This window comes from Oncorhynchus keta, chromosome 15, assembly GCF_023373465.1.
Source record: "Oncorhynchus keta strain PuntledgeMale-10-30-2019 chromosome 15, Oket_V2, whole genome shotgun sequence".
Taxonomy (NCBI): domain Eukaryota; kingdom Metazoa; phylum Chordata; class Actinopteri; order Salmoniformes; family Salmonidae; genus Oncorhynchus; species Oncorhynchus keta.
This window is the reverse complement of record NC_068435.1, coordinates 3,900,186-3,915,720: the sequence shown is the minus strand read 5'-3', so window position 1 is coordinate 3,915,720 and position 15,535 is coordinate 3,900,186. Positions and strand designations below refer to the sequence as shown.

At 49.3% G+C, this 15,535-nt stretch overlaps 1 protein-coding gene and 1 long non-coding RNA gene across 4 annotated transcripts in view; one reads left to right on the top strand and one right to left on the bottom strand.

The window, feature by feature from the left end:
* Positions 1–2,072: 2,072 nt before the first annotated feature.
* LOC118378035 (guanine nucleotide-binding protein G(olf) subunit alpha) overlaps positions 2,073–15,535 on the bottom strand; it is a 131,970-nt gene continuing 118,507 nt past the window's right edge. For both annotated transcript variants that reach the window (XM_052462901.1, XM_052462902.1), the window contains exons 7-11: positions 10,562–10,620; positions 9,848–9,968; positions 4,375–4,505; positions 2,833–2,900; positions 2,073–2,603 (exon numbers count right to left, since the gene is read on the bottom strand). In XM_052462901.1, coding sequence (XP_052318861.1) covers positions 2,457–2,603; positions 2,833–2,900; positions 4,375–4,505; positions 9,848–9,968; positions 10,562–10,620 — 526 coding nt within the window. In that variant the 3' untranslated portion in view covers positions 2,073–2,456. The remainder of the gene's footprint in view (positions 2,604–2,832; positions 2,901–4,374; positions 4,506–9,847; positions 9,969–10,561; positions 10,621–15,535) is intronic.
* LOC127907516 (uncharacterized) lies at positions 8,895–9,655 on the top strand. 2 transcript variants are annotated; one of them, XR_008064692.1, is made up of 3 exons: positions 8,895–9,069; positions 9,322–9,388; positions 9,605–9,655. It is a non-coding gene; the product is annotated as an uncharacterized LOC127907516 (long non-coding RNA). The 2 variants fall into 2 exon arrangements; XR_008064693.1 differs by lacking the exon at positions 9,605–9,655 and adding an exon at positions 9,551–9,601.

Here is a 15,535-nt window from a genome sequence, read left to right as displayed (position 1 = left end):
AAACTCAGTGCCTCTTTGCTTGACATCATGGGGAAATCAAAAGAAAGACCTCCGAATTTTTTTTGTAAACCTCCACAAGTCTGGTTCATCCTTGGGAGCAATTTCCAAACGCCTGAAGGTACCACGTTCATCTGTACAAACAATAGTACGCAAGTATAAACACCATGGGACCACGCAGCCGTCATACTGCTCAGGAAGGAGACGCGTTCTGTCTCCTAGAGATGAAAGTACTTTGGTGCGAAAAGTGCAAATCAATCCCAGAACAACAGCAAAGGACCTTGTGAAGATGCTGGAGGAAACAGGTACAAAGTATCTATATCCACAGTAAAACGAGTCCTATATCGACATAACCTGAAAGGACGCTCAGCAAGGAAGAAGCCACTGCTCCAAAACCGCCATAAAAAAAAATCCAGACTACAGTTTGCAACTGCACATGGGGACAAAGACTGTACTTTTTGAAGAAATGTCCTCTGGTCTGATGAAACAAAAATAGAGCTGTTTGGCCATAATGACCATCGTTATGTTTGGAGGAAAAAGGGGGAGGCTTGAATGCCGAAGGACACCACCCCAACCGTGAAGCACGGGGGTGGCAGCATCATATTGTGGGGGTGCTTTGCTGCAGGAGGGACTGGTGCACTTCACAAAATAGATGGCATCATGAGGACGGAAAATTATGTGGATATATTGAAGCAACATCTCAAGATATCAGTCAGTAAGTTAAAGCTTGGTCACAAATGGGTCTTCCAAATGGACAATGACCCAAAGCATACTTCCAAAGTTGTGGCAAAATGGCTTAAGGACAACAAAGTCAAGGTATTGGAGTGGCCATCACAAAGCCCTGACCTCAATCCTACAGAACATTTGTGGGCAGAACTGAACAAGCATGTGTGAGCAAGGAGGCCTACAAACCTGACTCAGTTACACCTGCTCTGTCAGGAGGAATGGGACAAAATTCACCCAACTTATTGTGGGAAGTTTGTGGAAGGCTACCCGAAACGTTTGACCCAAGTTAAACAATTTAAAGGCAATGCTACAAAATACTAATTGAGTGTATGTAAACTTCTGACCCACTGGGAATGTGATGAAAGAAATAAAAGCTGAAATAAATCATTCTGACATTTCACATTCTTAAAATAAAGTGGTGATCCTAACTGACCTAAGACGGGGGAATTTTTACTGGGATTAAATGTCGGGAATTGTGAAAAACTTAGTTTAAATGTGTTTGGCTGAGGTGTATGTAAAACTTTCGACTTCAACTCTAGAAAGGATGGTTGTTGTTGACAGATTAGTCAGTGTGTCGTTGTTCCTTTGAGGACGAGGTCATGGCGAGGCAGAAAGCAGCGACAGAGGTTAAGGTGCAGAGTTCAGTCCCCTTTCCATTCTTCATTAAGTTGTTCATGTCTTTCCTTTCTGTCCCCCCCCCCTCTCTCTCCTTTCTCTCTACCACCATTCTGTATCAGTCCTTCAAGACCTCACACAACAGGAGGCCAGAGTCTCTCCATCCTTTAGTCCACCTGCAACTCGCAACACTATACAGTGTAAAACAGAGTTATAAATATTTTGATGCTACATTGTGTTTATACTTCCTCAAAAAATAAGGTATTAAGCAACCTGATACAAAAGTGCATTCTCTCTTTGTCTTCATCTGTCTCGTCCTCCTCCCTCTCTCCATCATCAAGTTGTCTGTCATGTCAGAGAGGAGAAGTAGAAGGATGGGGGGGGGTCAGGGGGTGATGCCAGCTCCAACTTGCAGGTGAACTGCTTCTACGCTGAGGTCTTGTTGGGGAGGGGGTCTCTTCTCAAACAGACACACCGACACTGGACTCTAAACTGAGGTCTTGCTGGGTGGGGGGGGGGGTCTCTTCTCACATCCAAACATCACCACCTGCCCAGCTACCCAGTCTAGTCCAGTTCCAGCCCAGTTCAGTCCAGTCCAATGACAGAACAGAATGTGAGAAGGAGAAGGAGGAGGAGTCAGCCTCAGGCTCAGTGGAATGTTACAAATCAAATCAAGGCATTCAAGAGAGAAAAAGAAAAACACCCAAAACGTTTTGTTTTCCTTCCTTCCTTCCTTCCTTCCTTCCTTCCTTCCTTCCTTCCTTCCTTCCTTCCTTCCTTCCTTCCTTCATCAGTGAAAAGGAGGGATGAAACAGTCTCCAACAAAAGGACACGTTTTCCAAAAAGAGGAAAAATAGGATGACAGACTTCAGTAGTACTTCATAGAGGGGCGGGGGGGGCAGGGTCGGGTTTGGGTTGAGGATGCAGAATGGTTGAATAAAATCCCAGAAGGCTTGACGGAGCTGTGTGTGTGTGTGTTTGCGTCTGTACTGTGTGTGTGTGTGTGTGTGTGTGTTTGCGTCTGTACTGTGTGTGTGTGTGTGTTTGCGTCTGTACTGTGTGTGTGTGTGTGTGTGCGTCTGTACTGTGTGTGTGTGTGTGTGTGTCTGTCCATCCCATCACAAGAGTTCGTACTGCCTCAGATGCATCCTCTGAATGATATCGCGACAGTCGTTGAAGACTCTCCTGATGTTCTCCGTGTCCACGGCACAGGTGAAGTGGGGGTAGCAGTAGTGTCTGCCATCTCCACTGGCTGTACTGATCCTCTGAGGAGGGGAGGAAGAGCAGGTGAGATTAGTGGAGGGTTATCCACAAGAGTCAAGCATTAAAAATAAAAAAAACAGCTATTAAAAGTGGATTTTAAAAGCTACAGTCTGTGTATTGTTACATCAATGTTACGAACAGTTTGAACAAAACTGGTAGCCATTTTGTGGTTATTCAAATCCCAGACTGTAGCTTTAAACAGACATTTCAATAGTAACGTTGAATAGTTACCAGGAACTCGTCTCGGATGAAGAACTTAGCTCTTGTTACTTTTGGGTCTTCACCAGGTTCAGGAGTCGCTGTAAAACAGAGACAGAGTTGCTGTAGAACAGAGACAGAGTTGCTGTAGAACAGAGACAGAGTTGCTGTAGAACAGAGACAGAGTTGCTGTAGAACAGAGACAGAGTTGCTGTAAAACAGAGACAGAGTTGCTGTAAAACAGAGACCGAGTTGCTGTAAAACAGAGACCGAGTTGCTGTAAAACAGAGACAGAGTTGCTGTAAAACAGAGACAGAGTTGCTGTAAAACAGAGACAGACTTGCTGTAAAACAGAGACAGACTTGCTGTAAAACAGAGACAGAAACTGTTATTGTAAAACAGAGACAGAAACTGTTATTGTAAAACAGAGACAGAGTTGCTGTAAAACAGAGACAGACTTGCTGTAAAACAGAGACAGAAACTGTTATTGTAAAACAGAGACAGAAACTGTTATTGTAAAACAGAGACAGAAACTGTTATTGTAAAACAGAGACAGAAACTGTTATTGTAAAACAGAGACAGAAACTGTTATTGTAAAACAGAGACAGAAACTGTTATTGTAAAACAGAGACAGAAACTGTTATTGTAAAACAGAGACAGAGTTGCTGTAAAACAGAGACAGAGTTGCTGTAAAACAGAGACAGAGTTGCTGTAAAACAGAGACAGAGTTGCTGTAAAACAGAGACAGAGTTGCTGTAAAACAGAGACAGAGTTGCTGTAAAACAAAGACAGAGTTGCTGTAAAACAGAGACAGAGTTGCTGTAAAACAGAGACAGAGTTGCTGTAAAACAGAGACAGAGTTGCTGTAAAACAGAGACAGAGTTGCTGTAAAACAGAGACAAGAGTTGCTGTAAAACAAAGACAGAGTTGCTGTAAAACAAAGACAGAGTTGCTGTAAAACAGAGACAGAGTTGCTGTAAAACAGAGACAGAGTTGCTGTAAAACAGAGACAGAGTTGCTGTAAAACAGAGACAGAGTTGCTGTAAAACAGAGACAGAGTTGCTGTAAAACAGAGACAGAGTTGCTGTAAAACAGAGACAGAGTTGCTGTAAAACAGAGACAGAGTTGCTGTAAAACAGAGACAGAGTTGCTGTAAAACAGAGACAGAGTTGCTGTAAAACAGAGACAGAGTTGCTGTAAAACAGAGACAGAGTTGCTGTAAAACAGAGACAGAGTTGCTGTAAAACAGAGACAGAGTTGCTGTAAAACAGAGACAGAGTTGCTGTAAAACAGAGACAGAGTTGCTGTAAAACAGAGACAGAGTTGCTGTAAAACAGAGACAGAGTTGCTGTAAAACAGAGACAGAGTTGCTGTAAAACAGAGACAGAGTTGCTGTAAAACAGAGACAGAGTTGCTGTAATAAAACAGAGACAGAGTTGCTGTAATAAAACAGAGACAGAGTTGCTGTAAAACAGAGACAGAGTTGCTGTAAAACAGAGACAGAGCGGCTGTAAAACAGAGACAGAGCGGTGTGGGATGGTGTGGGTTAAAATGTGATGCGGTGGAGCTACCTACCTTCGTTGGGTATGGTGTAGCGAGAATATTCCGGAAAGTAGTCTTCGATTTTGGATTTCCCAGCTATTACTTTCTCGGCCAACATGTCCTGCTTGTTCAGAAACAATATGACCGATATGGTGCGTAACCACCTGGAAATAAACAGATCAGCGTTAGAATGGTACAGTATAATATAATAATAATAATAATAATATATGCCATTTAGCTGACGCTTTTATCCAAAGCGACTTACAGTCATGTGTGCATACATTCTACGTATGGGTGGTCCCGGGAATCGAACCCACTACCCTGGCGTTACAAGCGCCATGCTCTACCAACTGAGCTACAGAAGGACCAGAACGACATGTTTTATTTCTAGAAAGTGCTAAAAAGTGTTCACACCCCCCTTTGGCAGTTGGCTTTTCAGAGCCGATCATTCAGAGGATCTCTACCGCTCCTGCTGTCTCTAGAGAGTTGAAAACAGCAGGTCTGGGACAGGTAGCAGGTCTGGGACAGGTAGCAGGTCTGGGACAGGTAGCACGTCCGGTGAACAGGTAGCACGTCCGGTGAACAGGTAGCAGGTCTGGGACAGATAGCAGGTCTGGGACAGATAGCACGTCTGGGACAGATAGCACGTCTGGGAGCGAGCGGTCGCATTCGCACTTCGCTCTGCAGGTTGTATAACTTTTTATAACTTTTTATAACTTTTTCATTACATTTCATTATAGTACAACGGTTGATTTGTCTAATCTTAGCAATTCTTCTTAGCTAGCTACATAGCCGTCCTTGTATCAGAGATAATTGCATAATTATCGTATTTCGTCGCCCTAACGTAGCCTTCACTGCTATTCGCCCAGGAGCTAGCTAACGCACACAGATTAGCATCACTGTAGTGCTATTCACTCAACTGTACGACTTGATTAGTTCAGTGTTAACTAGCTACATAGCTGTCTTTGTTTCCAAGATAATTGTGTAGTTTAGTGTGTGTAGCCTTGGAGTGATTATCTTAATTCACTGAGGTTCGCTAGCCAGCTATTTGTCGTCCTTAACGTAGGAGACTCTGCTAGCTAGCCAACAGCTAACTGCTAACAGCTAGCCAACGTCTGCTGTTTTGAATTCAACAACCCGGTCAGGTGGTTTCACATTTTCGTTTCATTGCAGTGCAGCGGTTTGATTTGTTTGATCGTGGCTAGCTGCATAGCCGTCTTTGTTTCAAAGATAATTGTGTAGTCTAGACCGATTCCCTAGGTTAGCTAGCCAGCTATTGTCGTTCTTTTAACTCAACGTAACGTAAACAACACTGCTAGCTAGCCAGCTAGCCCCGAATAGCAGCACTGTAGAATTATTACACTCAACGGAACGACTTGATTAGTGTAGTGTCAACAACGCAGCTACTGCCAGCTAGCCTACTTTAGCAGTACTGTATCATTTTAATCATTTTAGTCAATAAGATTCTTGCTACGTAAGCTTAACTTTCTGAACATTCGAGACGTGTAGTCCGCTTGTCATTCAATTTCCTTGCATTAGCGTAGCCTTTTCTGTAGCCTGTCAACTATGTGTCTGTCTATCCCTGTTCTCTCCTCTCTGCACAGACCATACAAACGCTCCACACCGCGTGGCCGCGACCACCTAACCTGGTGGTCCCAGCGCGTACGACCCACGTGGAGTTCCAGGTCTCTGGTAGCCTCTGGAACTGCCAATCTGCGGCCAACAAGGCAGAGTTCATCTCAGCCTATGCCTCCCTCCAGTCCCTTGACTTCTTGGCACTGACGGAAACATGGATCACCACAGATAACACTGCTACTCCTACTGCTCTCTCCTCGTCCGCCCACGTGTTCTCGCACACCCCGAGAGCTTCTGGTCAGCGGGGTGGTGGCACCGGGATCCTCATCTCTCCCAAGTGGTCTTTCTCTCTTTCTCCCCTTACCCATCTGTCTATTGCCTCCTTTGAATTCCATGCTGTCACAGTTACCAGCCCTTTCAAGCTTAACATCCTTATCATTTATCGCCCTCCAGGTTCCCTCGGAGAGTTCATCAATGAGCTTGATGCCTTGATAAGCTCCTTTCCTGAGGACGGCTCACCTCTCACAGTTCTGGGCGACTTTAACCTCCCCACGTCTACCTTTGACTCATTCCTCTCTGCCTCCTTCTTTCCACTCCTCTCCTCTTTTGACCTCACCCTCTCACCCTCCCCCCTACTCACAAGGCAGGCAATACGCTTGACCTCATCTTTACTAGATGCTGTTCTTCCACTAACCTCATTGCAACTCCCCTCCAAGTCTCCGACCACTACCTTGTATCCTTTTCCCTCTCGCTCTCATCCAACACTTCCCACACTGCCCCTACTCGGATGGTATCGCGCCGTCCCAATCTTCGCTCTCTCTCCCCCGCTACTCTCTCCTCTTCCATCCTATCTTCTCTTCCCTCTGCTCAAACTTTCTCCAACCTATCTCCTGATTCTGCCTCCTCAACCCTCCTCTCCTCCCTTACTGCATCCTTTGACTCCCTATGTCCCCTATCCTCCAGGCCGGCTCGGTCCTCCCCTCCCGCTCCGTGGCTCGACGACTCATTGCGAGCTCACAGAACAGGGCTCCGGGCAGCCGAGCGGAAATGGAGGAAAACTCGCCTCCCTGCGGACCTGGCATCCTTTCACTCCCTCCTCTCTACATTTTCCTCCTCTGTCTCTGCTGCTAAAGCCACTTTCTACCATTCTAAATTCCAAGCATCTGCCTCTAACCCTAGGAAGCTCTTTGCCACCTTCTCCTCCCTCCTGAATCCTCCCCCTCCCTCCTCCCTCTCTGCAGATGACTTCGTCAACCATTTTGAAAAGAAGGTCGATGACATCCGATCCTCGTTTGCTAAGTCAAACGACACCGCTGGTTCTGCTCACACTGCCCTACCCTATGCTCTGACCTCTTTCTCCCCTCTCTCTCCAGATGAAATCTCGCGTCTTGTGACGGCCGGCCGCCCAACAACCTGCCCGCTTGACCCTATCCCCTCCTCTCTTCTCCAGACCATTTCCGGAGACCTTCTCCCTTACCTTACCTCGCTCATCAACTCATCCCTGACCGCTGGCTACGTCCCTCCCGTCTTCAAGAGAGCGAGAGTTGCACCCCTTCTGAAAAAACCTACACTCGATCCCTCCGATGTCAACAACTACAGACCAGTATCCCTTCTCTCTTTTCTCTCCAAAACTCTTGAGCGTGCCGTCCTTGGCCAGCTCTACCGCTATCTCTCTCAGAATGACCTTCTTGATCCAAATCAGTCAGGTTTCAAGACTAGTCATTCAACTGAGACTGCTCTTCTCTGTATCACGGAGGCGCTCCGCACTGCTAAAGCTAACTCTCTCTCCTCTGCTCTCATCCTTCTAGACCTATCGGCTGCCTTCGATACTGTGAACCATCAGATCCTCCTCTCCACCCTCTCCGAGTTGGGCATCTCCGGCGCGGCCCACGCTTGGATTGCGTCCTACCTGACAGGTCGCTCCTACCAGGTGGCGTGGCGAGAATCTGTCTCCTCACCACGCGCTCTCACCACTGGTGTCCCCCAGGGCTCTGTTCTAGGCCCTCTCTTATTCTCGCTATACACCAAGTCACTTGGCTCTGTCATAACCTCACATGGTCTCTCCTATCATTGCTATGCAGACGACACACAATTAATCTTCTCCTTTCCCCCTTCTGATGACCAGGTGGCGAATCGCATCTCTGCATGTCTGGCAGACATATCAGTGTGGATGACGGATCACCACCTCAAGCTGAACCTCAGCAAGACGGAGCTCCTCTTCCTCCCGGGAAGGACTGCCCGTTCCATGATCTCGCCATCACGGTTGACAACTCCATTGTGTCCTCCTCCCAGAGCGCTAAGAACCTTGGCGTGATCCTGGACAACACCCTGACGTTCTCAACTAACATCAAGGCGGTGTCCCGTTCCTGTAGGTTCATGCTCTACAACATCCGCAGAGTACGACCCTGCCTCACACAGGAAGCGGCGCAGGTCCTAATCCAGGCACTTGTCATCTCCCGTCTTGATTACTGCAACTCGCTGTTGGCTGGGCTCCCTGCCTGTGCCATTAAACCCCTACAACTCATCCAGAACGCCGCAGCCCGTCTGGTGTTCAACCTTCCCAAGTTCTCTCACGTCACCCCGCTCCTCCGCTCTCTCCACTGGCTTCCAGTTGAAGCTCGCATCCGCTACAAGACCATGGTGCTCGCCTACGGAGCTGTGAGGGGAACGGCACCTCAGTACCTCCAGGCTCTGATCAGGCCCTACACCCAAACAAGGGCACTGCGTTCATCCACCTCTGGCCTGCTCGCCTCCCTACCACTGAGGAAGTACAGTTCCCGCTCAGCCCAGTCAAAACTGTTCGCTGCTCTGGCCCCCAATGGTGGAACAAACTCCCTCACGACGCCAGGACAGCGGAGTCAATCACCACCTTCCGGAGACACCTGAAACCCCACCTCTTCAAGGAATACCTAGGATAGGGTAAGTAAGGGTAAGTAATCCTTCTCACCCCCCTTCTCCCCCCAACAAGATTTAGATGCAAGTGGCTGTTCCACTGGTTGTCATAAGGTGTATGCACCAATTTGTAAGTCGCTCTGGATAAGAGCGTCTGCTAAATGACTTAAATGTAAATGTAAATAGCACGTCTGGGACAGATAGCAGGTCTGGGACAGGTAGCAGGTCTGGGACAGGTAGCAGGTCTGGGACAGGTAGCAGGTCTGGGACAGATAGCAGGTCTGGGACAGATAGCAGGTCTGGGACAGATAGCAGGTCTGGGACAGATAGCACGTCTGGGACAGATAGCAGGTCTGGGACAGATAGCACGTCTGGGACAGATAGCACGTCTGGGACAGATAGCACGTCTGGGACAGATAGCACGTCTGGGACAGATAGCACGTCTGGGACAGATAGCACGTCTGGGACAGATAGCACGTCTGGGACAGATAGCAGGTCTGGGACAGATAGCAGGTCTGGGACAGGTAGCACGTCCGGTGAACAGGTAGCAGGTCTGGGACAGATAGCAGGTCTGGGACAGGTAGCAGGTCTGGGACAGGTAGCAGGTCTGGGACAGGTAGCAGGTCTGGGACAGGTAGCAGGTCTGGGACAGGTAGCAGGTCTGGGACAGGTAGCAGGTCTGGGACAGATAGCAGGTCTGGGACAGATAGCAGGTCTGGGACAGATAGCAGGTCTGGGACAGATAGCAGGTCTGGGACAGATAGCACGTCTGGGACAGATAGCAGGTCTGGGACAGATAGCAGGTCTGGGACAGATAGCACGTCTGGGACAGATAGCACGTCTGGGACAGATAGCAGGTCTGGGACAGATAGCAGGTCTGGGACAGGTAGCACGTCCGGTGAACAGGTCAGGGTTCCATAGCAACTTCCTCCTTCTACACTTCATATGCCCGCTGGTCCGAATCCACCCCGTCAGAAAATGGTGGCTTAAATGGGAATGTTTCGCTCTAGTGATTGTTGTTCTACAACATATAACAGACCTGTTATTCCAGATACTGCGGAAGAGATCCAGGGCTTCCCGTAGCCTGTTGGTGTTGTTGTCTTCTCGTATGACCATGTTGTAGCTGCTGCTGGCAACCACAAAGATGATAGCAGTCACATCTGTTGTAGATAAGATGATAGCAGTCACATCTAGACAGAGGACAAAGATAAGATGATAGCAGTCACATCTAGACAGAGGACGAGAGGAGAGGAGATAAGATGATAGCAGTCACATCTAGACAGAGGACGAGAGGAGGAGATAAGATGATAGCAGTCACATCTAGACAGAGGACGAAAGGAGAGGAGGAGATAAGATGATAGCAGTCACATCTAGACAGAGGACGAGAGGAGAAGAGGAGATAAGATGATAGCAGTCACATCTAGACAGAGGACGAGAGGAGAGGAGATAAGATGATAAGCAGTCACATCTAGACAGAGGACGACAGGAGAGGAGGAGATAAGATGATAGCAGTCACATCTAGACAGAGGACGAGAGGAGAGGAGGAGATAAGATGATAGCAGTCACATCTAGACAGAGGACAAGAGGAGGAGATAGTTTAGATGATGATAGCAGTCACTTCTAGAGGAAATAGGTCCAACTACATCAAACATACTGGGAAAGGGAGGGACAGAGAGAGGTTAGAAGATCACACACACCAACTGTCTGTCTGATCAGTTCACCTTTCTAGTTAGAGAGAAAATATCCAACTCACCATTAAAGCATTGGATCCATTTTCTCCTCTCATCTCTCTGGCCACCTACATCAAACATACTGGGAGAGGAGAGAGAGAGGTCACAACTCACATCAAACATACTGGGAGACTGGGAGAGAGAGAGGTCATCAAACATACATCAAACATACTGGGAGAGGAGAGAGAGAGGTCACAACTACATCAAACATACTGGGGAGGAGGAGAGAGAGGTCACAACTACATCAAACATACTGGGAGAGGAGAGAGAGAGGTCACAACTACATCAAACATACTGGGAGAGGGAGAGAGAGGTCACAACTACATCAAACATACTGGGAGAGGTACATCAAACATACATCAAACATACTGGGAGAGGAGAGAGAGGTCACAACTACATCAAACATACTGGGAGAGGAGAGAGAGAGGTCACAACTACATCAAACATACTGGGACTGGGAGAGAGAGAGAGGTCACAACTACATCAAACATACTGGGAGAGGAGAGAGAGAGGTCACTACATCAAACTACATCAAACATACTGGGAGAGGGAGAGAGAGAGGTCATCAAACACTACATCAAACATACTGGGAGAGGAGAGAGAGAGGTCACAACTACATCAAACATACTGGGAGACTGGGAGAGGAGAGAGAGAGGTCACAACTACATCAAACATACTGGGAGACTGGGAGAGAGAGAGGTCACAACTACATCAAACATACTGGGAGAGGAGAGAGAGGTCACACTACATCAAACATACTCAAACATACTGGGAGAGGAGAGAGAGGTCACAACTACATCAAACATACTGGGAGAGAGAGAGAGAGTCACAACTACATCAAACATACTGGGAGAGGAGAGGAGAGAGAGAGAGAGAGGTCACAACTACATCAAACATACTGGGGAGAGGAGAGAGAGAGAGAGGTCACACTACATCAAACATACTGGGAGAGGAGAGAGAGAGTCACAACTACATCAAACATACTGGGAGAGAGAGAGAGAACAACTACATCAAACATACTGGGACTGGAGAGACTACATCAAACATACTGGGAGAGAGAGAGAGAGGTCACAACTACATCAAACATACTGGGAGAGAGAGAGAGAGGTCACAACTACATCAAACATACTGGAGAGAGGTCACAACTACATCAAACATACTGGGAGAGAGGACATCAAACATACTGGGAGAGAGAGAGAGAGTCACAACTACATCAAACATAGAGACTGGGAGAGGAGAGAGAGGTCACAACTACATCAAACAACTGGGAGAGGAGAGAGAGAGGTCACAACTACATCAAACATCTGGGAGAGGGAGAGAGAGGGGCTGACTAGGTCACAACTACATCAAACATACTGGGAGAGGAGAGAGAGAGGTCACAACTACATCAAACATACTGACATACAAGGAGTCACAACTACATCAAACATACTGGGTGACTGACTGGGAGAGGAGAGAGAGAGGTCACAACTACATCAAACATACTGGGAGAGGGAGAGAGAGGACTAGGCTGGTCACAACTACATCAAACATACTGGGAGAGGAGAGAGAGAGGACTGACTGCTGGGAGAGGAGGAGAGAGAACTACATCAAGAGCTGGGTGTCACAACTACATCAAACATACTGGGAGGGAGGGAGAGAGAGAGAGAGAGAGAGAGGTCACAACTACATCAAACATACTGGAAGAGAGGCGAGAGAGAGAGGTCACAACTACATCTGCTGACTAGCTGGGTGACTGACTAGCTGGGTGACTGACTGTTGACTAGCTGGCTGACTGACTGCTGACGAGCTGGCTGACTGACTGCTGACTAGCTGGCTGACTGACTGCTGACTAGCTGGCTGACTGACTGCTGACGAGCTGGCTGACTGACTGCTGACTAGCTGGCTGACTGACTGCTGACTAGCTGGGTGACTGACTAGCTGGCTGACTGACTGCTGACTATCTGGCTGACTGACTGTTGACTAGCTGGGTGACTGACTGCTGACTAGCTGGGTGACTGACTGCTGACTAGCTGGGTGACTGACTGCTGACTAGCTGGGTGACTGACTGCTGACTAGCTGGGTGACTGACTGCTGACTAGCTGGGTGACTGACTGCTGACTAGCTGGGTGACTGACTGCTGACTAGCTGGGTGACTGACTGCTGACTGGCTGGGTGACTGACTGCTGACTGGCTGGGTGACTGACTGCTGACTGGCTGGCTGACTGACTGCTGACTAGCTGGGTGACTGACTGCTGACTAGCTGGGTGACTGACTAGCTGGCTGACTGACTGCTGACTAGCTGGGTGACTGACTAGCTGGCTGACTGACTGCTGACTAGCTGGGTGACTGACTGCTGACTAGCTGGGTGACTGACTGCTGACTAGCTGGGTGACTGACTGCTGACTAGCTGGGTGACTGACTGCTGACTAGCTGGGTGACTGACTGCTGACTAGCTGGGTGACTGACTGCTGACTAGCTGGGTGACTGACTGCTGACTAGCTGGGTGACTGACTGCTGACTAGCTGGGTGACTGACTGCTGACTAGCTGGGTGACTGACTGCTGACTGGCTGGGTGACTGACAGCTGACTGGCTGGGTGACTGACTGCTGACTGGCTGGGTGACTGACAGCTGACTGGCTGGGTGACTGACTGCTGACTAGCTGGGTGACTGACTGCTGACTAGCTGGGTGACTGACTAGCTGGCTGACTGACTGCTGACTAGCTGGGTGACTAGCTGGGTGACTGACTGCTGACTAGCTGGGTGACTGACTAGCTGGCTGACTGACTGCTGACTATCTGCCTGACTGACTGCTGACTAGCTGGCTGACTGACTGTTGACTAGATGGCTGACTGACTGCTGACTAGCTGGCTGACTGACTGCTGACTAGCTGGGTGACTGACTGCTGACTAGCTGGGTGACTGACTGCTGACTAGCTGGGTGACTGACTGCTGACTAGCTGGGTGACTGACTTGACTAGCTGGGTGACTGACTTGACTAGCTGGGTGACTGACTGACTGACTGTTGACTAGCTGGGTGACTGACTGCTGACTAGCTGGGTGACTGACTGCTGACTAGCTGGGTGACTGACTGACTGACTGTTGACTAGCTGGGTGACTGACTGCTGACTGGCTGGGTGACTGACTGCTGACTGGCTGGGTGACTGACTGCTGACTGGCTGGGTGACTGACTGCTGACTGGCTGGGTGACTTACTGCTGACTAGCTGGGTGACTGACTGCTGACTAGCTGGGTGACTGACTGCTGACTAGCTGGCTGACTGACTAGCTGGCTGACTGACTGTTGACTTGCTGGGTGACTGACTAGCTGGCTGTCTGACTGCTGACTAGCTGGGTGACTGACTGTTGACTAGCTGGCTGACTGACTGCTGACTAGCTGGGTGACTGACTGCTGACTAGCTGGGTGACTGACTGCTGACTAGCTGGGTGACTGACTGCTGACTAGCTGGGTGACTGACTGCTGACTAGCTGGGTGACTGACTGCTGACTAGCTGGGTGACTGACTGTTGACTAGCTGGCTGACTGACTAGCTGGCTGACTGACTGTTGACTTGCTGGGTGACTGACTAGCTGGCTGTCTGACTGCTGACTAGCTGGGTGACTGACTGTTGACTAGCTGGCTGACTGACTGCTGACTAGCTGGGTGACTGACTGCTGACTAGCTGGGTGACTGACTGCTGACTAGCTGGGTGACTGACTGCTGACTAGCTGGCTGACTGACTGCTGACTAGCTGGCTGACTGACTGCTGACTAGCTGGCTGACTGACTGCTGACTAGCTGGGTGACTGACTGCTGACTAGCTGGGTGACTGACTGCTGACTAGCTGGGTGACTGACTGCTGACTAGCTGGGTGACTGACTGCTGACTAGCTGGGTGACTGACTGTTGACTAGCTGGGTGACTGACTGTTGACTAGCTGGCTGGCTGACTGACTGACTGCTGACTAGCTGGGTGACTGACTAGCTGGCTGACTGACTGTTGACTAGCTGGGTGACTGACTGTTGATTAGCTGGGTGACTGACTAGCTGGCTGACTGACTGCTGACTAGCTGGGTGACTGACTAGCTGGCTGACTGACTGCTGACTATCTGGCTGACTGACTGCTGACTAGCTGGGTGACTGACTAGCTGGCTGACTGACTGCTGACTAGCTGGCTGACTGACTGCTGACTAGCTGGGTGACTGACTGCTGACTAGCTGGGTGACTGACTGCTGACTAGCTGGGTGACTGACTGACTTGACTAGCTGGGTGACTGACTGACTTGACTAGCTGGGTGACTGACTTGACTAGCTGGGTGACTGACTGACTGACTGTTGACTAGCTGGGTGACTGACTGACTGACTGTTGACTAGCTGGGTGACTGACTGCTGACTAGCTGGGTGACTGACTGCTGACTGGCTGGGTGACTGACTGCTGACTAGCTGGGTGACTGACTAGCTGGCTGACTGACTGCTGACTAGCTGGGTGACTGACTGCTGACTAGCTGGGTGACTGACTGCTGACTAGCTGGGTGACTGACTGCTGACTAGCTGGGTGACTGACTAGCTGGCTGACTGACTGCTGACTAGCTGGGTGACTGACTGCTGACTAGCTGGGTGACTGACTGCTGACTAGCTGGGTGACTGACTGCTGACTAGCTGGGTGACTGACTGCTGACTAGCTGGGTGACTGACTAGCTGGCTGACTGACTGTTGACTAGCTGGCTGACTGACTGCTGACTAGCTGGGTGACTGACTGCTGACTAGCTGGCTGACTGACTGCTGACTAGCTGGGTGACTGACTGCTGACTATCTGGCTGACTGACTGCTGACTATCTGGCTGACTGACTGCTGACTAGCTGGGTGACTGACTAGCTGGGTGACTGACTGCTGACTAGCTGGGTGACTGACTGCTGACTAGCTGGGTGACTGACTGCTGACTAGCTGGGTGACTGACTGTTGACTAGCTGGGTGACTGACTTGACTAGCTGGGTGACTGACTTGACTAGCTGGGTGACTGACTG